This window comes from Gorilla gorilla, chromosome 18 (assembly GCF_029281585.2).
Source record: "Gorilla gorilla gorilla isolate KB3781 chromosome 18, NHGRI_mGorGor1-v2.1_pri, whole genome shotgun sequence".
NCBI lineage: Eukaryota > Metazoa > Chordata > Mammalia > Primates > Hominidae > Gorilla > Gorilla gorilla.
In genome coordinates, this window is record NC_073242.2 from 90817866 (window position 1) to 90841787 (window position 23922).

General features: G+C 32.9%; 1 protein-coding gene across 2 annotated transcripts in view; it reads right to left on the reverse strand.

Annotated features, from left to right (window-relative positions):
• The window catches only part of CDH8 (cadherin 8), a 382846-nt gene that overhangs the window by 66309 nt on the left and 292615 nt on the right, over window positions 1-23922 (reverse strand). For both annotated transcript variants that reach the window (XM_055364446.2, XM_019012882.4), the window contains exons 9-10: window positions 16074-16195; window positions 2708-2825 (exon numbers count right to left, since the gene is read on the reverse strand). In XM_055364446.2, coding sequence (XP_055220421.1) covers window positions 2708-2825; window positions 16074-16195 — 240 coding nt within the window. The remainder of the gene's footprint in view (window positions 1-2707; window positions 2826-16073; window positions 16196-23922) is intronic.

The following is a 23922-nucleotide window of genomic DNA, read 5'->3' on the forward strand; positions in this document are numbered from 1 at the left end:
GAAATAATTCAACTGTGTAGGAGACAAGAGAGAGAGCTTATTTCTATCTCATTTTGTCTTTTATTGTGAATTAATTGATAGAAATTGCATTAGGACCAATCCATATGAGACAAGAAAAATTACAATAATTTTGAATTGAAATATATGGTGGCAAGTTCCTTAGAAAATGCCAAATACTGAAATAATCTCCCTTAAAGATCAAATTAAATAGGAGACAAACTTATTCATCAACAATAGATTTGATTATATTAGCTCTCTCAACATTTTAACATTTTTCTGGCAGGCTGGAACTTGTAACTCATACTGCTCTCAGTAGAGAAGTATCAGATACTGACCATTTTAAAATTCATCTTAAGAAGGAATATATATATATATATATATCCAACATTTTTTACAGCTTCTTTTCATTATTTTGTTTCTACATATTAAGACAAGCCCATTTTTTTTCTGTTTTACAGTACCTATTCAGGTGCCAAGTAACTAGTGGTCTATGAAGCAAATCTCATGGATTTCTGATCTAGGAAGAGGAACATAGAGTATAAACTTTATATATCTATTTCAAACCTGTGGTTTCATGATTTATTTTGTGAAGGAGATGTTGAATATTTGGATCCTAAATCCAAAATCACAGTGAACATAAGTCCTACTTTCCATAAGGCAGTCCTGGTTTATGATGTTTTTCAGACATAAATATAAGCAGCCACCCCTCTCACTTTAAAACATGTCCCAGTAGAAACAATAAATTACATGGTCGCTCTTTGTAAAACAAATAAACACAGTCTAAAACAAGCAATCATGATGTATAGAGTACTCTTTCTGTTTCAAGTCATTTTTCAATAATAACTGACATCTTTAAAAAATTTACAAAGCAAAATAATATGAAAAACCTATAAGATAGATCATAATTTTAACTTCTATTTTTCAGTTTCAAAATAAAACAGATAATCCACATGACATTAAGTATTCTATTACAGGGTTTATCATAATGTGTGATGAAGCAGAATGAGGTATTCTAAATATTTAAACTTTTACTTTCTACTAATTCCAAAATTCAAGAAAACACATAAAATTCATTTATTGTAGAATTAAATCTCCTGTTTAAAAATATTAAGGCATAATAAATACATGTCAAAATTAGACTTTCCTTGGTACCCAATAATATCTTCCCATTCACCCAATACCTTATGTGATGCCTTCTAGGGCCACGCAACAAGTGTATCTTGAAATTACAAAATTTACAGGAAACACTAAGGATCTCAGAATGTTTGGAATGGGAAATAACTTCTTCATGGATAATTTTAAATGCTGTGCGTTTTATATGCAAAAATAATGCCTGATACTTACTAGTTCAAAATCAGAATAAACACGGACCACACTTATGCACAGACTTCCAGTTCAGTTTGGGGTTTCTAAGGAGGCTTTGTGTTAGAAATATTCATATAATTTCCATTAAAAAATATTGGTGATGCTAATAAATAAACAATGACAATGTACTTGGATTACAGTTTCCAATCAAGGGTGGCTAACAAATGAATACTCCATTATTGAGGAGACAGAAAGGGTTTTGTCTCCTCAGTGTTTATAATAGTGGAAGTCAGCTAAATTAGTAATATCTATATAACAACTGTCATTTCCTTTTTGTGATTCATCCACATTTATCAAAGCATCCCCAAAGAACTATGTAGCATTTCGTTCAAAGGCAAGGCCATAATATATTTAGCCATAAAATGTTATTTTACTTCATAAAGGAAATTGTATCAAGATTCACTATCCCTTTAAATAGAATATTGCAAACAATACGAACAGATATCATGAATCAAATTTTACTCTTCTGAGTATAGCTTGTATACAGACCATTGACAGACCTAAACAGATACCTGTAGTAAAGCCAGAAAAAAGCCTGAGACATTGCTTATATTTTGCTAATCATTCTAAAACAGCTACAACTAAGACTTAAATACATTTGAACAAAAATCAAGTTTTAAATTTTTTTAAATATATAGCTACTTAGAAAATAAAAATTTTCAAATGAGATAGACTTTAAACAATAATCTATGGCTTTCACATATAATAAATTGTATAGTTAAAGAAAACAGTAATCCAAGGTTGGTCCTCAGAAAATCTAATGAAATGGATTAAATGTGCTCAGTGAGTGAAAGACTTAACAATAAATCAGTTCATATTAGCTCCAAAATAATACTGATAAGCAATGTCCTTCAAAGAGAATTTTCTGAACCAATTGTTATTGTTAAAGTTGGTACAGGCTTAAAACAAATACCTTTAATGTGTACTCACAAACCAGGCAAAATTAGAATAGCTTTCCCTAAAGACGTGGTAAACATTCAATTAAAACTTAACAACTACAAAGTGTAGGCCAATTCCCCCTCTTAGGGATATCTCAGAATCTCAAAATACCTGGAAGCTTTCACAGGGGTTAAATTTTACTCTTCATTTTTTAAAGTAAGGTGATTGAGGTATTTCCTGGGAAAAAAAATTAACTTTTTACATTAACAAAGTTCTTATCTATTGCTTAAATATTGAAAATAGGAAGTAAGGTAATTAACATGCCATGATACTGATAAGCTGAATTTTAAGTGCTCATGGTTGAACAAAAATTATTTTAATGATAATTTTCAGTTATGTTATGAAATTGCATCCTATTTTCCAATGTATATTGTACTCTGTTTCACAAAGCTAATATATTTACCTTCATTTTTCTTGATGGTGAAATTCGGATTGTTGACCATTTCTGGAAGGAGACTGTATAAGAAATAATGTCCGTTTTTGGGATCATCTTTGTCCATGGCGCTAACAGTTTGAATGACCTGAAACATAAAACTTGACGTCAGCATTTCTGATGATTTCAGAGGCTCCTGCCATCGGTAAAAGCTTAGTGACATTCTTTTTGTGGTCTGATACTTTGGCTCAGAGACTCTTTTTCAGCTTTCTAAATTGTCATGGATGGTTTGTGCCAAGAATAAGGAGAAAAATCCATTACTTTAAAACCTCAGCTTTGATAAGTTGATGAAAATTAAGAGCATTACCTTTGTGTCCATTTGGTGTCTGTGGCTTGAAATAGCAAAGTTAAGTGTATTTGAAATATCCACTGGGCAATTACAGGTTTCTTTCCAATTTGAGTATTTACAGACATCTAGAATGAGATTTGGAATTGTTACAGTGATTGTAGTGTGGTTCTTGGGAGGATCTTTGAGGTAAATGGCTTAAATCTTGAATCCTCACAACTCTTTTACTCATCAGGTTATAAATGTTTGCCAAATAGTGTTCCTCAGCACGAACATCACTGCAACAAACCTCTCTGATGAGTTGCTTCTGTTCCCTCCCAATAATGAATACTGTTTTTTAAAGCTAGTGGGTAACACATGCAAACAATGCTTTGGAGTGTATCCTGAGATGAATAAATTATAGGGATTAGAATTACCACAGTGCAGAGAAATGTTTGGATAGATAGAGGTACTTGGAATCGGTGCTTATTAAATGTGCTTGTTTCATTTGTAAAGCTACATTAACTTAATGCTAAAGTTGTTTCTTGGGATGTCAGATAATTATCTTAATAATTTGTATTTATGATTCTGTGATATTGCTAGTTCAATGTGACAAGTGGGACAAGAGCTAATGTAGGAAAAGTTTGAATGTATACTGCTATAGTGATAATAGATTTACCATAAAAAGTAGTTAACAGTGAAATGTTCTCAGGTTTATGATATTTCAAGGATATAATAATGATGTCAATGCTATTGTGTCTGTGTGAACAATTATGTCCCATTGAACTTTGAAATGTTATTAAAGAGAAAAAAAATTCATTTTGAGAAGGGGTCATCTTTGCTTTCTAACTTACCACTCAAGTGTAAGAAGCACAATTTCAGAACTTTTAGCAGCTATGGGGCTTTGCATTGTATCAAGCACATGTTATATGATAGGCAATTCATTCAATTTACTTGAGGCAAAAATAAAATACTTTTTTTTAATTTCTCGGTCTCCCTTTTTAAAATGGAACATAATCTTACTTTGTAAGTGTTTGATTTTTGTTTTTTTTTTTTCTGAGCTAGTCTCAACTTCTTTTTTTTATTATACTTTAAGTTTTAGGGTACATGTGCACATTGTGCAGGTTAGTTACATATGTATACATGTGCAAGGACTTTTTTGTCTAGTTATAACGTCTTATAAATAATTATAATTATTCTTAGCTTGAGTGACAAAATAACATAAAATAATTTAAAATATAACTCATGGTTAAGACAGTGAGATAGTCATCAAGAGAAAGGACTCTGGAGTTAAGCTTCCCAGATAACATAAAAGTCACAGCTCTGTTTGTGGCTCATTGTGTGACATTGAAGGAGTTACTTAAGTCTCTGAAACTTCAATTTCTTGTATGCCAGAAATACAAATGCAAAAACCATCTTTTCTCATAGGTGTGTTTTGATTATGGATTTAAATTCATATAAATCTTTTGACAGTTTCTGGTTTCTAGTCAATGTTCAATAAAATTTTAGTCATCATATCATTATTATTATCGTATTTATTAGGGCCATTGCTATTTATTGATGACCTGGCATTTTGATAAATCTTTTATAAATGTAACAACTCTGTTACTCAATGACCCAACATGATCAGATGAAAGGAGAATGCAATTATATTTACTGTACCTAAACACATAGCATATTTGCCTTGACATTTAAGTGTAGAGAGAGGCCCTAGGGTACTTGTTTCATAAAAGTCAACATGAGTTAAAGTACAAGGGGTCTAGATTTGAAACATGGATAACTCCTTTGGACAGCCTGCAAGTAAAAATATTTAACAGAAAAGTATGAGTTGACCACTTCATCTCAGAACAGCTGTGCTGGATTTTCATGTTAAAAAGTCAAGGGAATGACTATCTTTGACAAGAGCCTTCTTTCAGGCAATTATAAAGAAGAGAGGGAAAAACATTGCTTGTGAGCAAATGTAGCAGCTCCTTCTCCATTTACCCAGACTTCTCTCTATAGGACTTCTAGCCCCAGGTGCAACCATTGAAGATGTAATTCCTGAAGTGTGTGAGTGCATATGGAGAATAAGGGCAAATGAAGAGAAGATGTCTTGGTTTTCTCGAGTAGAGATCAGTCATAATTAAATGCTTTCCTACAGTACACTTAGTGGATAAAGCTCCCATAATTAATACCATTCATGCTATTTTCAAGTAATCTGCGTGAAAATGGCTTATACCTGCTGTTGCATCTACAGGAGAGTCATTTGATTAGCTAAGCCACCATGACCAAAACAAAAGATACAATGATATAGCTTACCTGCAGCAAAGAAGCATAACTACCTGCCACATCACATCTCAGAAGTCTGGTCTAAACATCACACCAAAATTTAATACATTTTTCCACCATTTATTTTAGCCAGGAACTCATTAGATAAGCAATTTATTGAGCCACTGGAACTACTGACTAAAAAGTCTCGGATTATAACTCAGCAATCTGTATTTCAAACAGCCTTCTGGGTAATTCTGGTGTACACACAAGTATGAGAACCACTGTTTTGAGCCAATGGAAAAGATTCATGTTCATAGTTCTCTCCTCATAATTCATTAAGAGGCTTTATATTGTCAAGCTCATGTCAAGCTCAGTGCATTATATGTTGGGGAGAAGGTGGCTGAACTGGTGAATTATTACATTTTCTTCCAAATATCCCATAAACTGGTTATGATTAAGATTTTTGGTTAAACCACATTTGACACTTCAAAACAGATATCCCCTGCTTTAGCATTTTATCTAAAAGTAGATGCCAAGTAGGTCACTTGAAGGACTTCATACCATTAAAATGCATTAAGATATCCATACTAATGAGGCTAAAGTTTTCATTGATGAAATAACTTTTGAATGCACTTAGCTTTAAACAGTAAAAGAAAAAGAACAGATTTGTTCAAAGAAGTGTACCTTCACAGAGGCAGGTTGTATTGACATACCGAGTAGAGGGCAACTGGAGACCACGTAGGGTCCACTGTGAGCTACGATGACCTCAGCTGGTTTTTTCAAGTAATTTCATTTCATGGCAATAATATAAAAATTTCTGGAGCAGTCATAAATTCTGAGAAATATGCATCTAAAGTTAAGCTTAAATATTTTCCCTTCTGCTAATAAAGTTAGTATGCAACTGAAAAATCTAATGTTTCATAATTTATTGTTGAAATATTTTCAATTTTAAGGAAAGCTGAAAGCAAAATATATGTCTTTATTAGAGAAAACAAAGCATATCTGGGATGTTGGGATAAGGAAAAGAATTCCAGAACTCCAGAACCATGCTTGGATTTTGAGAGGAGCAGACTCTGTTCTATTTCTTGAGACTACAGATTTGAAATTAAATAAACGTTCTAAGACATGAAACTAGAAAACAATTGTGTGCTACAGTATAATTCTGACCCTTAAAAATCTTTCATTGTTTATCAAAAATTCTAAATCTAAATTAGATTGTTTTAACAGAGTATATTAAACTTTATTTTGGACTATTTTACATTAACTCAAAAATATTTTATAATAGCAGAATATCACTGCCATTATTAACTTTTGAAAGGTCAAGCAGTCAGCAAAGAAATACATTTTTGATTATCTGATCTGTTAACAAGCATAGCTGTATCACAGGATCTATTAGAACCTCTTCCGTGAGTTCCTGTAGATATTATTTATCAACATGACCTTATGTGTCAGGAGCAATCATATATGAGATATCCCTCCTCACTGCTATTAGAATAACATGTGGTACATGGCAACTATTTAATAACTATTGGCTAAATGAAGTAATGGATGAATAATAAATAAGCGATGGCAGGTACATTTTTGCATCATCATTTATCCTCACAATACCTTGAGAGGTAAATATTAAGAAACTTATCAGCACTGTGATACATCTAATGTATTATATACATTCAAATTATATGAAGTATATATTACATATGTATATATACACACATACATGTGTGTATGTACACGTGGGTGTATATGTATGTGTGAGTGTATATAAAATGTCTGATCCCAGATAAGCCTAGTTACAAGTTCTCTGCACCCATTGCCCCCAATATGCCAGGCGTCCTCAAAACCTTGTAGATATTTATAATTTCTATATATGTATTTCTGTTAAATTGGGGCTTAGATCTTCAATATTTTGGAGTGTGTGTAAGCATGACCCATCCATCCTTGCTTGCTTTGCTTTAGCAGTCTGAAGGTTCTTGATTGATTCTAACCAGTAAAATGCACACCAAGTGAACATTTAAAAGAAATAGTTCTTTCTATGTATGGACAAGGTGAGAAAACCCTATTCTGTTGTAACTTTTGGAATATTTTCCAAGGCTTCTCGAATATATGTCTATCTCTAGGAAGATCCAGCAATAATAAACAGCATGGTATCTTCAATTGAAGCACACTGTCACTTTCTCAGGTAAAACTTAGTTTCCCTTTTCTCTAAATCCTTCTATAATGATATGAATTGTAAGGTGATAGAAAGGGGGTGAAGGAAAGGAAGGGAAGTTACGGTCGATGAAGAAGGAACAGCATAATGTTTGGCTTTCTATTAATTCTATTATTATCGCCACTTTATTTCTGATGATCATATTAACTTTCCTGAAATATTAACATCTATCTCTTGGAGTAGTTTTCAACTTGGGAAAGAAAGGAATGATCCATGAATGAGCTTTATATGGCTGTCATTCCTCAACTTGAAAATGAAATAGTATGAAATTATTTACATATGCGCATTTATGAGGGGAAAGGTCATAGCTTTTATCAAATTATCAATGATGTCCATAACTGAATAAAACAAAACAAAATACATTAAGAGCCTTAAAGAAGGGTGCTTAAAAATAGATAGGCATGCAAGACAAATCAAGTTATAACAATGATGATTAATTGAAAGGGGGGAATATAGGTAATTAAGAAATTTTATCAAAATCTACACAATAACCCAATTATTTCAAAACTGTATAATGTAGTACAAATATATTCACAGTTCATATCTAATCAAAATATATTGTCTGGATATTTTTGATAATTTGCATGGCATTCCAGTTGCTACCAAGATTTTTATTCCCTACCCATTCAACATGTTTAATGAGCTCACCATTTTTTTTTTTTTTTTTTTTTGGCCTGAAACATCCTTGCCTTAAAATTTATTAGGTGGCTATTCAGAGCATGTAGCTTGCAGTTCTGACATACAGGAAATACAGCAGGAGGAAGTAGATGAGGTTCTAATCTTATTGACACACTAAATGAAGTCCTCAGTCCTCTGGGTAGAATTTGGGACTCTGCCTTCATAAATGCATTGCAGAACTTCCAACATTTTTTTCAGCTTTGGGTTTTTCATTCACTTTACCTTTCTTGAAACTAAATTGAAGTAAACCAATACAACGCTAGGATTCCAGAAGAATGTGTCTATACAAAGTTTGGATTTTCCAGTTTCTTCTGCCTCTTGCATTCTTTTGGTGGACTCTGTATATCTGATGTGTACTTTGTATGCTACTGAAATTATCAATATTAAATAAAAACCACTCCATCTCTTACCCTGATTTAAAAATCTATAATTCATTTTCATTAGTAGGATAAAATTCACAGTTTTCCACATAGCTTAGAAGAATCAACTCCCTTTTCAATCTTATCTCTTCTTTACCATGACTCTATTGCTTTGTGGGAATATCTCCTGATACGTCCTTAAGATTATAAACAGTAATTCCTATATTGAAAATATGTTCCATTGTTTATCCTCCCAGGGCAAGATTTTTCCAACTAGGTCCCATCTCCCGCAAATTTTATAATTTTCTCTGAAGGAAATTTGAAAGATTTTATAGTCAACTATCCTTGGCAAACTCGAGATACCATATAATTTCCTTGGGGATTCATATGTATTTCTAAATGCAAGAGAAACTTGTAGTAAAACAAAACAAACAGAAGATCATGTTTAATTTTGTCTAATTTAATGTCTCCCAATCTTATTAGGTAATACACACACACACACTCACAACCACATCATGTATTGGCATGCTACCGCACAAGTTTCTATAAAAAACTCACTTTGAATAATGCTATCCTCTAAAACTCCATTTGAGTCTTTAAAAGATTGGAAGACTTTCTCAGCCTCTGTGTGAAGGTGTGTGTCTACATAGCTTAATGGTTACAGCCATGTTACCATTAGCTTCTCTGTCTTCCCAGTATTATCTCAGATCCTCTGGTACCAGATTGTATCCAATTTACGTCACAAACACAAAGCCTAGGCTTAAAATCTCTTACTACCTACAGTCAATTTGACTTTCTTTAAAAAACCTGCTCATCATCATGGCCTTTATGAACAAATGGAAACAAGCGTATTCAGGTTTCCTACCTGGCTCCCATCCTAAATTCTTATCCAGTATTCTATAGGTTGAAAATACATTAAAAATATATCAGTCCGTAATAGCCCAAGACTTTAAACAATCGTTTACACCATTTTCTCTGTAGATAATCAATCTCAATTAAATTAGGGGCCAGAATAAAACGTGAAATTTGTAACCATGCAAGAGTCCCAGTCAATACATACGGAACTGCAAGTAAAACTTCGAAAGGTTTAGGTAGAATGTGTTTCTATATGATGATTCCAGCTAATTTTATTAAAAAAAATTTAACCCACAGATTCCCATGGGGAAGAGTGAAGTATGAATCCTTCTTTCACCCTTGACAAATAAAGTGCTTGTAAATTATCACAGGAATAGTTATTCCAATATTAGAGCAATAGATTTGTCTATTATATTGACCCATTTAGGAATCATGTATAGTGTGTTGCTTTAAGCCACCTCATAAACATACAACCATAACAATAAAACCCAACAAATATAATAGAAATAAAATATTTTTTGCTTTGTAGACCACAAGACTTGTTCAAATAAATACCACTGAAAATTGCAAGTATTTATTTAGTATGTATTTGTATATCTATATATCTATATCTATCTAGTTATTCTGAAGATTTTAGGGTTTAAACTAACAGAGATTATGGCTCAGCATCACAAAACTAGTAAATAGGAAAGATCTGATCTCACATTTAGATTGTTCAAGCTCCAAACCCTCCAATATATATATATTCACTTTGCTTTGCTTTTCTGTCAAACTTGTGCTCCAAAAGTCATACTTTTGTTAATGACTCTCTTGAAATGTGTTTTGCTACATGTGGTTTCTTCAAATGTTGTTTTATGCATTCCATTAATTTACCATCTCCTTACTCCACCCAAAATAAAGTGAAAGTACTATTTTATGCATTTTGTGGAGGCTATCAATTTCATCTGTTTTAAAATCAATCCTGTCTCCCTCTTGTGTATGCAGATAGATTATGAAAGATGCCTGCTGGCAGGAAAGCTAAAATTAAATCTCTTATATTTATTATTTCATGAGTGTTATAAAGTGCCATAATTTCATTTTATTGTTTCACAGTTATTAGAAAAAGACTCACAGAAACTAGACAAACAAAATAAAGTATCAAACCCATTCATTGCTAGTGTTTATCAAGGGATAATTACCTTTACTTCTCTTATTAAGCTTTATTTCTTTTCATTTAAGGTTTCATGAAATGCTTTTGAGTAAGAATGTCGTTGGTCACAGGAATGTATTGTTTTCTTTTGAAAAAAAATGTTCACTCTTGATCAGACTCATATTCTTATGGTTATTTTATAAGAGGTGTGTCACACAGACATAGGATTTCAAAGTTCTGCTTCCTTGGAGAGCATTGCGACATCCTAGAAATTTCAGGGACTTTAGCACTTTTAAGAGCAGACTTTAAAATTCATTTTTGCCACTTTTCATGGTAAATCTTAAGTAAGACTCATAGTCTTTTTCAGCCTCAGCTTTTATATCTATAACATGTGGTTGCTAATACCAAGCTCCTAGAGCAGGAACGTTAGATGTGTGTGTACATTTTTCACTTATGTAAGCAATCAGATTTCTCAATTACTTCCATCTCCATAGCCACCACCTTAGACCTGGCTACCATTATCTTTTGCAGTTACAGCTTCCTAAATGTGCTTCCTGCTTAATCATGTGTGTGCATGTGTGTATTTTATTCAAGCATAAAACTCTTTATGTTCAATCTCATTTTTGCTTATTACATGCTAGTCACAGGTATCTTCCACTCTTCTAACAAACTGAGGTCATTGTCCGTTCAGGATATTTGCACATGCCTATTCTGTTGGCTAGAAGACTGCCTTCATGCCCAGCTCTTTCTCATTTTTTCCAGTTTCACCATAAACAACACTCATTTAAAATCAAAAATTTATTTGACAATACTATATAAAGTAGATCCCTGAGTTTTCTTTGTTCTTTGTTCCTCTGTCTAGTTGCTTGAATATTTATTTCAAACCAGTTTTCAAAATTTTAAATTATTTTATTCATTCTATTCTTTTCATAAAATCTCTTCTTCACTAAATTCATAAGAAAAAATAATTTTTGACCCTTTCACATTGTTTCTTCAGATTGTATTACAACAATTAGCATCTTGTAGATGGGTAATAAATATTGTCCAATAAATAAATGAGGAATTTTTCATCTGAAGAGGTTAGCATGCATACTGTGTGTTTGTGAGTGGAACAAGTGTTTCCATGATAATATCTAGGAAATTACTTTTTGAAGTATCTGTCATTGCTGAATGAAATTATTTAGAGCCATGATTCTAAGATTTTTGTGAATATATATTATGTGTCAAGCATTGGCTAGATACATATCATCCAGAAGTATAAGTGCTACCTTTTTATTTGAACTTTGATACCCCCATAATAAACAAACTTTTTATTTCTACAATGTTGGTCAGAGGCAGAAAGATGAGATGAAAGAAGAGAAACCAAAATATTTTTGTTTCTCTTTTTTAACTCAGATATAATTACTTGACACCAAACAGCAACTTGTATGATAGTGATGAAGCTCAAATTACACTCCACTAGATTTATTTATAGTTACAGAAATTCTTTCCTGAAGAATAACTGAAACTGCCTGTCACCTCTCAAACAATGAATATTTTCTGAGACTGAACAAAACACCTTGCCTCATGCCTCAGAAGAAAATATTCAATTCAGTCCCTGCACTGATAGATCATCCAGAGAAAGTCACCCTAATTCTGTATATGGTAACCAAGAGGTTAATATCTGAAATAAAATCCAAGAAAGATCCTACTAAGGAGGTAAGAGTTAGAACACAGTTATGGAAGGTCCTCTGGCCAACATTGGTCACTGAAGTTCTATATTTTTCCTTCGTGTTTGGTTTTGAGTGTGGGGTTGTCAAGTATATTGAAGGAAGATACTGGTTTCTCCACATTTGTTACCTGTTCCTCCACTCGTCCAGCCAGATTACCATTCTCTTCAGAAAGAATCTGGTTTATCCCCAGCTGTCTCCTTTTCAGTACTTGATAGATGTTTTCTGTCTCTGGTGAAACTTGTCCTATATTAAGAGGTCTTTTCATTGAGATAGCTCCATTTCCCCTTCTCCCTTCAGCATCCCACCTGTCCAGAAGATTTGAAACATTTTCTGCAATTCTATCATTTATAATTTTAATTAAATGTTTGCCAGAGAGAAAATTCCATGAAGGTAAAAAAGGCTGATTTTTGGGGTGTGGTATACTACTACATTTTCAGTATCTAGCCCAGTCCTGGAACATAGTTGGTGCTCAGTGAGTATTTACTGACTGACAGAAACCCACCACCCTATCAGACACACAAACTGTCAGACATATATTTGGCTTTCTGATTTTGGAATCCTCAACACACATTCCCATTTTTGCCATGGACGTTAGAGAGGAGTAGGTGGAGAATATCCTGTTTAACCCTCCTGTTAAACTGGGAGCCAAATAATCTGCAAATGACTATATCATGTCTGAATTAGACTATATCACCACTGAATTAGAGTCTAAAGATGTATACCATCTTAAGTCTTTTGACTTAAAACAAATTACCTGAAACTATCAGATTTTTTAAAAAATATAGATAATTAGCAATGATAACATATATAATATTTAATTATGTAACAGAGAGATTATTTAAAAGGATTCTAATCAAATGTGATTCAGGTGGATTTTGTGTAATGGACTGTGAACGATTTCTCCCTATTTAGGTTATGGTTACACTTTTGAGAATACAAATTCAAGGGAACGTCACCTTTAACTTCAGAATCATGAGAAGGTGGAAAGAGCAGATATGATTTCCAATTCTACTTTCACATTGAATCTAGACCTATTTTAGCTCAGGTATATCATGAACTGGAGATAACTGCCTAGACAAGAGAAAGCGACCTCCCTCTTTTTCTTCTTGTTTTTCATTCTGACTGTGTTTAGATGAGTTCAATTCAGTGGAAAAAATATAAAGCACAATAGAATCATCTATGCTCATGTTGATACTCGTTTTCATTTTGTGAGCCTTTTTGAAAACCTCTTTACATAGGCCCTTTCGGTCCAGAGAGTTTATACAGCCTGGATTTTTTTTTAATGGCTTATCCTTCCTTGATTATTGCTAATAATTTCCAGCTACACCATCTCCCAGGAAGCTGATCCCCTGAGTTTAGCCTTAAATCCACACCTTCCAGCCAAACAAGACATTTGAATGTCACGTGCAGTTTTTCTGAGGCTGTTGTAAAGCAGACATAAATTGTTTTAAAATATTGAGAAAGCTATGAATTTAATGGCTCATTCAGTTTTTTGACATTTATTTTTCATGAGCATGTGATCACCTGCTAAGGAATATTTTAGTTCCATAGTGAGTCAGTCATTTGTGTGGTATTATGAGAGATGATTGAAAGTATATCTTTGTTGAACTTCTATAAGTAAACACTTGTGTGAATAACAAATACAAATTTTGGTAAATGTTAAATATAAAAATTAGATCATTGAGCATTAAAAGTGACCTAGAAGTGATGTAAGGAATAAAACCTGAATTCTGACTAACATAAAGGATTCAAAGAGTTCAAGAAAGTTGTTTCAACAACAGCATGTACATCAGTCAGCCATATGTCCAAAAATGTTGTTAAGTCATCAAAGATATGATCCTTTCATGTAACTAATGAACTCTAATAAATATGCCTAAACAGATCATTAGAGGATAAAATGATGTAGCACACATACACACAACATAACCATTTCTTCAGAGAAAGTCATTCATTGTGATTTGCAAAAATCATAAAACAAAGAATCAATTTTTTATTTTCGTTTTGCATAGGAAAGATGAGAAAACAATGCATTTTTTTCTGAAGTTAAGAAGAACGACTGAGAAATCATTAGAACTTTGAAAACAGTCAAAATCCACAGGGCAAACCTACAAATTCCCAGAGATCCAAGAAACATGCTTGTCAATAACGCAAGTGAAGCCAATGTTGAGTTTTTGAAATATCAATGTCATTGACTCCTTGAACTTATCTGATGAGTTTTGCATGAGCAATGGAGTTTTATTTAAATTCTGAAGTATTTTACAGACTCTATGTGATTGAAAAAGTCTAGCTTACCAGTCTGTGATTTGGCTACATTATCTCAGCAATGATCTGGTCCACACAACAACCATATCTTTGAAACAACCTGCCATATTTTGATCAAACTCTCTCTGACAACTCAGTCTACCAATTTAGGTAAATGATATGTATTGATATGTGTATATATAAACATATACACACTCCCTTCTCAAAGGATCACAAATGAAGATGCTCAAAACGTGTGATTGATAGGGGGCAATTCCACATGATAAAATTAGGAAACATTTAAGCTAATGTTAGAATATTATAAAAATAAACCTATATCTCTACTAAAGCTGAATGCTTTGATGAGAACATGGCTAGATGTTTAAAAGTTAATCAGTTTTATTATTAGAATTTTAGCTTTAACGTGTGTGTGTGTGTGTGTGTGTGTGTGTGTGTGTGTGGTGTGGTGTGTCTTATTCTGGTAGATGGAAACAATGCTAATCCTCCAGATACATGAGAGTAGTCTATGGAGAAATGCCCACTGTTTTATAGGAGGGTAACAAATTGATCATTTATAATAAAGCATACAGCTACAGTGCTAGTCCTTTCTTTAGGGGGAAAAAAATCTGACTCTTGTCAGGTAAGCTGCTTAGCAAATAGTAAGTTTAATTCCTAACACCCACATGAGGCACAAGAATAGTTGGATTAACAACTCCAGTGTCATACTGTCAGCTGCTGTTTATTTAAATTAAAATGTCACCATCCAGAAATAAATTAGGAAGTTGAAAAATGATAAATTTCTTAAACATACAGTACTTTGGTACCTTGTTAAAATAAATCTATTACATTTATGGTTTTGCAGAACTTTACATAGGCTATTTCCATTTTGACATTCAGAGTATAGCAGATATTTGTTTCTGTTCATCTTGCTTGTTTAACTATTTTCCTCCCTTTCTTCCTCCCTCTTTTTCTCTCTCCCTCCCTCCCTTCCTCCCACTCCCATTCCCATTCCCTCTCCTTCTCCCTTTTCTTCTCCCTCTCTCTCACTTTCTCTATGTTTCTTTTTTTTCTGTTTTCATTGACCCATCTATGCTATATGAGGCACAAAAAATGTCCTACTAATACACACATGTAAAACGTGTTGTTCATCTTATGTTTATCTAAATATATATACATATTTACAGATTTCATTGTTCACTTCCTACAACTTTCTGTAAACCACTGGTCTTCTTGGGTTTCACTATTATTTGTTATTCATATGTTTGCTGTGAAACAAATGTCTCCTCTCCATGAGGTTTTACCTTGCTTCTTGTCATTTGAAAGTAAAAATTCAGCCCCCGTCACTCTAAGACATCTCCTGCTATCATCCATATCCCAAGATATTTTAAAACAGTGATTTGGCTCTGGGTTTGTGGCACAGCAGGTTGTTCCACTTTAGGAGCCAATTTGGTCATAAGTAGGAAGAGAAATAACATCTGATGGAGAAAAAAATTCCCTCTCTGTTCCCATTTGGATGTGTTTCTTGCCTGAGACTTTGCAGATCATAAATGATGCAAATGCACAATATAATGCAGGTTAATCAAATATGAGACAGTTGTATACAAACATATTCAGCATTAACAACATGGAGATATTTACTTGGCCGGGTTTTCCATTTTCACATAAAAATGCCTCATATTCGGATGCGAATTCAGGGGCGTTGTCATTGACATCCAGCACTTTAATAGCAACAGGTACTCGTGATATCTGACTGTGGTTCCCTATGGGAAGGAAAAAATAACATCAGCATTGAGGGTATTTCATTTTAACGTGCAACTCAACTTTCTCTTGAAAGCATGTGTGTCTGTTTCCAACTTCCCTTAATTAGGATGTTTTCAATATGGCGATTATAGAGTCTGACCAAATAAGAAAAATAGCAAGTGCTTGACTGCTTTAAAAAAAGCATAAATTGTTATTCCAAACACCATTTGCTGAGTTTAGCTTGATAAAGACCATTTCTGAATAAATTAAAAGAGGTTTCTTTGATAAAGCAAGCTTTATTTTATAGATAAGGAATCCATTCTTTAAAAGAAAAATGTTGTATGCAACAAAAATGTATCTCTTTTTTTCTTGAGTAGAACACAACCCATTTTAAGCTCTTACTTGCTTGACTGGCTGTATAATAGAGATGAACACTTAAAACCTAGCAAAAGGCCAGAACTAAATCACTTGTTGAGAAGTGGTCCTTAACAATGATAAAAGAGGTAAGATTAAAGATGAAATATCATATATTTTATGAATCGCATTTTTCATTAAAATTGACCCTGGAATATTTTTGAATAAGATGATCCCAAGTGATTTTAATATTGTCATTTTCATGAGGATTTTTATCAATGCAAACGAATAATAATCTTCTAATCTTTCCAGGTCAATTCCAATAGCAGAGAACTCAATACATAATCCTCAATCCCTGAATCCTTATTTTTTTAAGTTATGTATGCACACATACACACAGAAGGAGATCTAGTCCATTAATACATTCCTGACTTGGGACATGTTACGGTTTTCACTTGCAATAAATGGAATATAGTTTGACTTTGACTGTACCATGTAATAATCTTTTGATCTGTTATAAATTATACAGAATGCATTGGAGATAGCCAATTATTTATTTGTGTTTCTGTGGCACTGAATATTTATAAGCAAGCCAAGAGGGGAAAAAATGTTTGGCTTTGAATATGAACAAACAGACTTTCATTTGATATATCAAACTCCTCTTTTTGACAATTGATTACATTTGGAGCTCTAAAATACTCATTTTTTTTTTTTGGTTAAAGATAAAAGTACTCCTAAAGTATACACCAAATAGCTATACTTATGCTACAGATTTACAGTTGGTTTGCCTTGCTGGCTCTGCTACAAGATTTGAATTTAGTTGAGTGCCATGACTACTCTCCAATATTCTAATTTGGTTAACTACAAGTGGCTGAATACTATCCTGAGGGATTAACGGAACTTGACTTCACTTCCCAAAAATCAAGGTGATGGCCTGAAATGTCTCACCTGATGTACCCTTTTTTAATATATATCTAATAAACTTGTTTATACTTCATTCAGGGAGGAAACATGCTCTTTCCTAGTTTTGATAGAAGGAAGAATCTAAATAGAAGTTTAACTTATGACTCTAACACAAGGCACTCATATTTTATCCTTTATCTAGTCAACAAAACTCTATGAAGTTTATAATTTGAGTAAGGTGTGGTTATATTTTTAAATATTTACTTCCGTTTTCCAGCCTGACCATTAGCTAAATAGCAGTTCTTGGAGAGTAAAAAGGAGCATAGCGTTTTGTGCTAAACATGCACCTTTGGAGACCCAGCTGACTCTGAGCAATTAATTTAAACTCAATTTTTTTCCTAAAAAAACTGAAACTCGGAAATTTAACACTTTTGTTATAGAATTACTATAAATGTCATGTGAGAAAAATTAAAAGTGTCTTATACAGTATTGGACACACATTCAAAGGTATTATAGCCTTTGCCTTTTGCAATTTTCCACATGAACAGCATCATGAATATTGAATGTTTACTATTCATGATGCAAAATATTTCACATAATCATATTTCATTCAATCTGCACAAAAAATCTATGAAGTAGCTAATGGGATCCCCATATGTAAGATGTAAACCTGACACTTAAGATATTATATAATTTTACCAGGATTACTAAGTTAAGCATCAACTTCAAAATGTGATTTTGCTCTTCCAGACATAAGCCATTTTCATAGTATAATACTGATGAAGTCCAAAAAAATACATATACGTGTGTGTTTGTGCCTCTGTGTGTGTGTATGTGTGTATGAAGGTTACTAATTACTACTATCTCCTCAAGAATGTTTATAAATTTGTTACAAATACTTACCTGAAATTTGATAAATATTTGAAGTTTTGGCCCAAATATCAAATACCAAATGTCTAAGGGGTTGTATCATCATGAAGAGTTTCAGAATTGCACTCGTAATCTGCAACTCTCCCTATGAAACTGTGCAATTTAACTTCCAGAATTTTGCTCATGGTCCTATTTCACCCAACTGGAGTCCCGTTAATTGATTAACTTCTTTTTGTAATTCTCTGTTTTAATTCCAAGAATTGCCGGTTATTCCTTTTAACTCTATAACACTCATTCTTTCCATTCGACATCCTAGACCAATTCCTGTGTATGTAAATAATTAAAGAAACCTCTGCTAGATATTTTTACTCTAATCTCGCTAAATATTCAATTAATAAATAGTGATTAGCACAGGCTTAATAAACTGCATGTACAGATTAGACAGTGAATAATAGGGGCACAGTCTTAGAAAACTGAAAGTATAAGAAAAAGCTACCACATTACTTAAACATTATTTTGCTCCTTTTGAAGTGAAAAAATTGCTAATTTTACGGATTCAGATACACTGACAATGGTTGATTAGGCCAAGTCAACTATGTATGATATTATTCTTTGTTTTCCTTATCTTTAATGTTACATGCACACATGCGTGCACACACACACACACACACTCATATCTACACACTGCAGGCAAACATGCATATACACATCTTCTTCCCACTCTTTTGGTTAAAAAATTGTCAAAGTCCATTCTTATTTTTCTCTTTTCTTTTTAATTTGGCCTCATGGTTGCAATAAATTGCAATTATCTCTTCGACCTAGATGACCAACAGGTGGCAAAACTCAGGCATAAAGAATGAACAAACTCCATCAGCTTCTTATTGGAGGCAATTTTCAACATTAAAGTAGGTTTTCTCATATGTCATATATGGGACAAAGTGTTATTTATCTATCCCTGGGGCCCAGTGCAAAATACCAACTAATATCTTTTTAGGAACAATGTGGGATTAGGGAGCTATTACTTAACACTGTTGGAAAATCATGAATGATATATAATGTTTTTTCAATTATCATATTTCTTGTGTCCCGGCACCTCTGCAAGCGACTAATGTTTTAGTATAATGGTCAAAGAACTCTTTGTAAATAATTATTATTTTCTTCTTTAGTTTGTGGTTTTTTAGTTTATAGTTCGGTGAGAAACTAGGAACTAAATTTGGAACCCACTTTTTATAGCTGTAAAGAATATCATGGTGTACAAATTCAACTATTTTTTACATTTATTTAACAATTACGCAAGTGTACTAAATTAATTTGTTCTTATTTAGTTGTAGATATTTCTAGATGTTTCCTCTTAATATTTTATCTATTTCTTTAGAAAAATTAAGCAAAATAAAACCTAAACTGTTTACTCTGCACTGAAAAGCTATTTCCAGGTGGTTAGAATTTCTCTAGTTATCCCTCAAAATTTAGCATAAGTCACATCTCTTTCAGAAAGCCATCTTAACACACCGTTCAATTTTGTTTGTTTGTTTTCCTTGTTGTTTTTTAAGACTCATTACATGATAGCCTGAGGAACTCTACAAACCCAGTCTCCAGAAAAACTGGTGAAAGTTTTTTTAAAAATAATTAGTCTATGGAAAAAGTCCTAAGGGATACAGCAGGTGAGAAAAAAAGATTGAGGTCACTGCCTCCTTCTCTCCACAAAGCACTTCACTCCTAAAGAAAGGAGTTTCAAAGCCATGGCTCAAAGATTTTGCTTGAGAGTGAAAGAGAAAAGCAGGCCTTGAAGCAGAAAGTTCCTTCATATACAAAGGAATGTGACCTTCAAGCCTAAGTGTAAACTCAAAACACTAAAGGTTGCTATGAAAGACAAATGAGAGAGTGTTGGTAGATCTGGTAGATTCACTGGAGAGATATGCTAGTTGCCAGAGAGAATGCAGATAGAGTCAGCTGAAATGAGCCTTCTAGGAAAAATAACAAATCTCAAACATTTATCTAGGGAATCATTTCTTTAACAGAGCCCAAATTTGAACGGATCATACTGTGGAACAAATTATGACCTAGGACGCTTTTGAATACAGTTGAGCAGTTGGCTGGCAATTAAACAACCTTAATAGCTGGATATGGTCAGGGACAGAGACAATCAAAGAGAGCCCTGCCAAAACCACTGTATTTCCAGGTGTTTATGTAAATATCCAACACTGTACCTCTGGAGAAGTAAGATCACAGATTTTACACCAATGGGGAAAAAAGGTTTTACTAAAACAATTCAGCAAGTCACAAACAAGTGAGTAATAATTCCAAACTCCAGAGGAGGATCGGTAACTAGAATTGCTGCATTGTATTATTGAAAATATCTAGTTTCCAAAAAAAGTTACATGACATGAAAATAAGCAAACAATAAACAAACATAAGTCAGAGAAAAATCAGGCAAAAGAAATCATATGTGAGAGTGACCATATGTCAGATTTAACAGAGTTCAAAGTAGCCATTAACATATATTTAAAAAGGTGTAATTAAATATGTAAATGAAGATACCATAACAACATAACATCAAGTAGAGAATATCAATAAAAAGACAGAAATTATTAAAAAGGAAGCAAATGGAAATTGTGCAGTAGGAAATTACCATAACCAAAATTTTAAATTCACTAGAGAGACTCAAAAGTAGATTTAAATTGGCAGAAGAAAGAATTACTGAAAGTGAACATCAGTAGAGAATCAAAGAACAGCAGTTAAAAAAAAAATAAAGAAAAATGAGCAGAGCCTCAGTGAAATATGGGACACCATTAAGTGTCATATATGCATAATAGTAATGAGAGAAGAAAAGGAGACAGAGAATGGAGAAAAAAATGAACAAATAATTCCTGTAAACTTCCCAAATTTATTGAGAAACACTAGCCTGTATATCCTAAAACTTCCCCAACAAACTCTAAGTAGGATAAACACAAACAGACTCGCAGACATATCATTTCTAAAATGCTAAAAGCCAAAAACAAGAACATTTTGAGACCAGCGGGAGGTGAACAAACAAACAAACAAAAACTAATCACCAGGGAACCCCAATAAAAATAGCAGCTAACTTCTCATCTGAAATAAAGGAAGTGAGAAAACAGTAAGATAACTTATTCAAAGTGTTCAATGAAACATAACTGTCAGCCAGGAATCCTATATCCATCACAAGTATCTTTCATAAATGAAGGTAAAATAGAGTCATCACCAGATAAGCAAAATCTTAGAAAATTTGTTCCTAGTAGAATCCCTGCTACACTGACAATAAATGATAAGAAATTCTTCAGTTGAAAACAAAGGATCCTAGACAATAATTCTAATCCAAACGAAAAAAATAAAGAGAAAGGAAAACGGTAAAGGTAATTATGCCCTTATAAAAGACTGTATAAATCCACGTTACTCCTCGTTTCTTATTTTAACTGTAATTGCATAAAACTCTATGTATCTATTTATATTATCGTATATAACAGTATTGCTGAGCTTGTAACATATCAAAATGTAATATGTTTGCCAATCATAGCAAAAAGGAGGTGAGTGGGTATGAAAGTGTACTGGGCTAAGAAAATGAATTTAGGTTGTAATTCAAATCGACAGGAACAAATGAAAAGAACAGAAATGATGAATAAAAAGATCACTATAACAAAAGCTATGAATATATACTTTCACTCCTCTAAGATTCTTTTAAAAACACAATATTATATAAAGTAATAATGATAGCAATACAATTTTAGGGTTTATAATGTATATGTATAAGATGTACATCAGGGATATCACAAAATAGGAGGGGAAGGCAATAGAACTATATAGGAGTAGCATTTTTATATCTCACTTGAATTAAGATGATATACATCTGAAGCTTATTCTGCCAAGTAAAATGTATATGCTAAGCCCTGGAAGAACCACTAAAAAGTTACAAATATTTGTTACAAATAATTACATACTTTTGGGTGTATGTTTGTATACAAATACATTTCCCTAGTCTCCAAATTTTCTGTAAGGAATATAACTGATTTGATAAACAGGAAGTAAACAGTGACTTTTTGCAAAAAAAAAAAATCTTTTTGCTGTAGGATTTGACATCTTACATGTTTATTTGAGATTTGACACTAAAATAAAATAATAAGAAAATAAAAAAATATATTGTGCTTCATCAAAATTAAAAATATTTGTGTTTTAAAGGAAACTATCAAATAAAGTAAAAAGACACTGACAGAATAGAGAAAACATATCACATTCATATATCTAAAGTCATATAATCATAAAATTGTTCCTTGATATATTAATTATTCCAGCCTATTAATATGTTCCTTGGTCTTGCTTTTGCCAGTGACCTTCCCACCCTTCCTGTCACTTTCAGATAAATTTCTCCAGCTGTTAATTTTTTTGTCCAGTATAAAATTTATCATAAAACAACTTTTGAGTTTGTACTGCCCTAAAATATTCTTTTCAAAATTATGTGGTTTAAATTGTAACTCGTTGATTCTTAAGCCCTCTATATCTCTTCCATAGTTATCTATGACCACAGTGATCCAGTAAATGATCAATGAATACCTCAAAACATTCAAACTAATTAATGTAATCTACCCATCATCTTAAATAGTATATTATTTTTATTAATTCATTCATTTTCTTGATAGCTTTATCTACTCTCTGCCCTCATTTTGATTATTGAATATGTGTAGTGATGTATAAGTACTCTTCTATGTGCCTTCAATATAAGAAAAAGCAAACAGAGATAAAGACTCTGTTCTCTCAGAACTTAGAGTACAGTAGTAGAGAATAATCAAACGGTGTTGAATTATACACTAGACTGAGAGATATGAAGAAAAGCAGACAGTTTTAGTGCAGCACATCACAGAGAGAGCTTAACTAGGTCGGAGGGTTTAAAGAGGATGGACTTTGAACATTCACAGTTGGAGTTGAGGTAGGTGAACTAGGAAGCATTCCATTTAGAAAACATATTGGGACTTTGTTGACGTTGACTTATCAACCTTGCTGGGGGGAAATGATTTCCTTCAGTATTTGCAAGGATGCTACAATGAGCATGGGTCTCTAGCTCCAGTGATAGATCTGCTTTTGCCTTTTATGTTCACCTCCTACTCCCTTTCTAGGGCCATTTTCCAGAGTTTGTGTTTTCGTGGCACTTCTGTCCATAATGGCCATGCTTGTGTCTACTTTGTGAGAGGCAAGTCCTTCCAGTTTTCTTAGACCATCCTTCTTTCAAGGTCCCTTACAAGCCCCACCTTTTCCAGAAGGCTTTTGTTAGAATCAGCAGCAATTATCATCTGCCTTCCTTCCTTCTCTCTCTCTCTCTGTCTCTCATTTTTTTTAACTTCACAAGAGTTGTTTAGAGTTATTAAGCTGTGTAGTAAATATTCTATCTATCCAGTAAATGTGAGATTTTCTTGTCTCTTCAATTAAGTTAAAAACATATTTCAAAAAAATTATGACTTTTTCTTTTCTTTTTCGTAAACTTGTTTATACTAGTTTCCTAGGGCTGCCATAACAAATTACGACAAGCTTCATGCCTTAAAGACATAAAAATGTATTCCTTTACACTCTCACACTTGGAAGTCAGAAGTCCAAAATCAAGGTCTCAGTGGTGCCA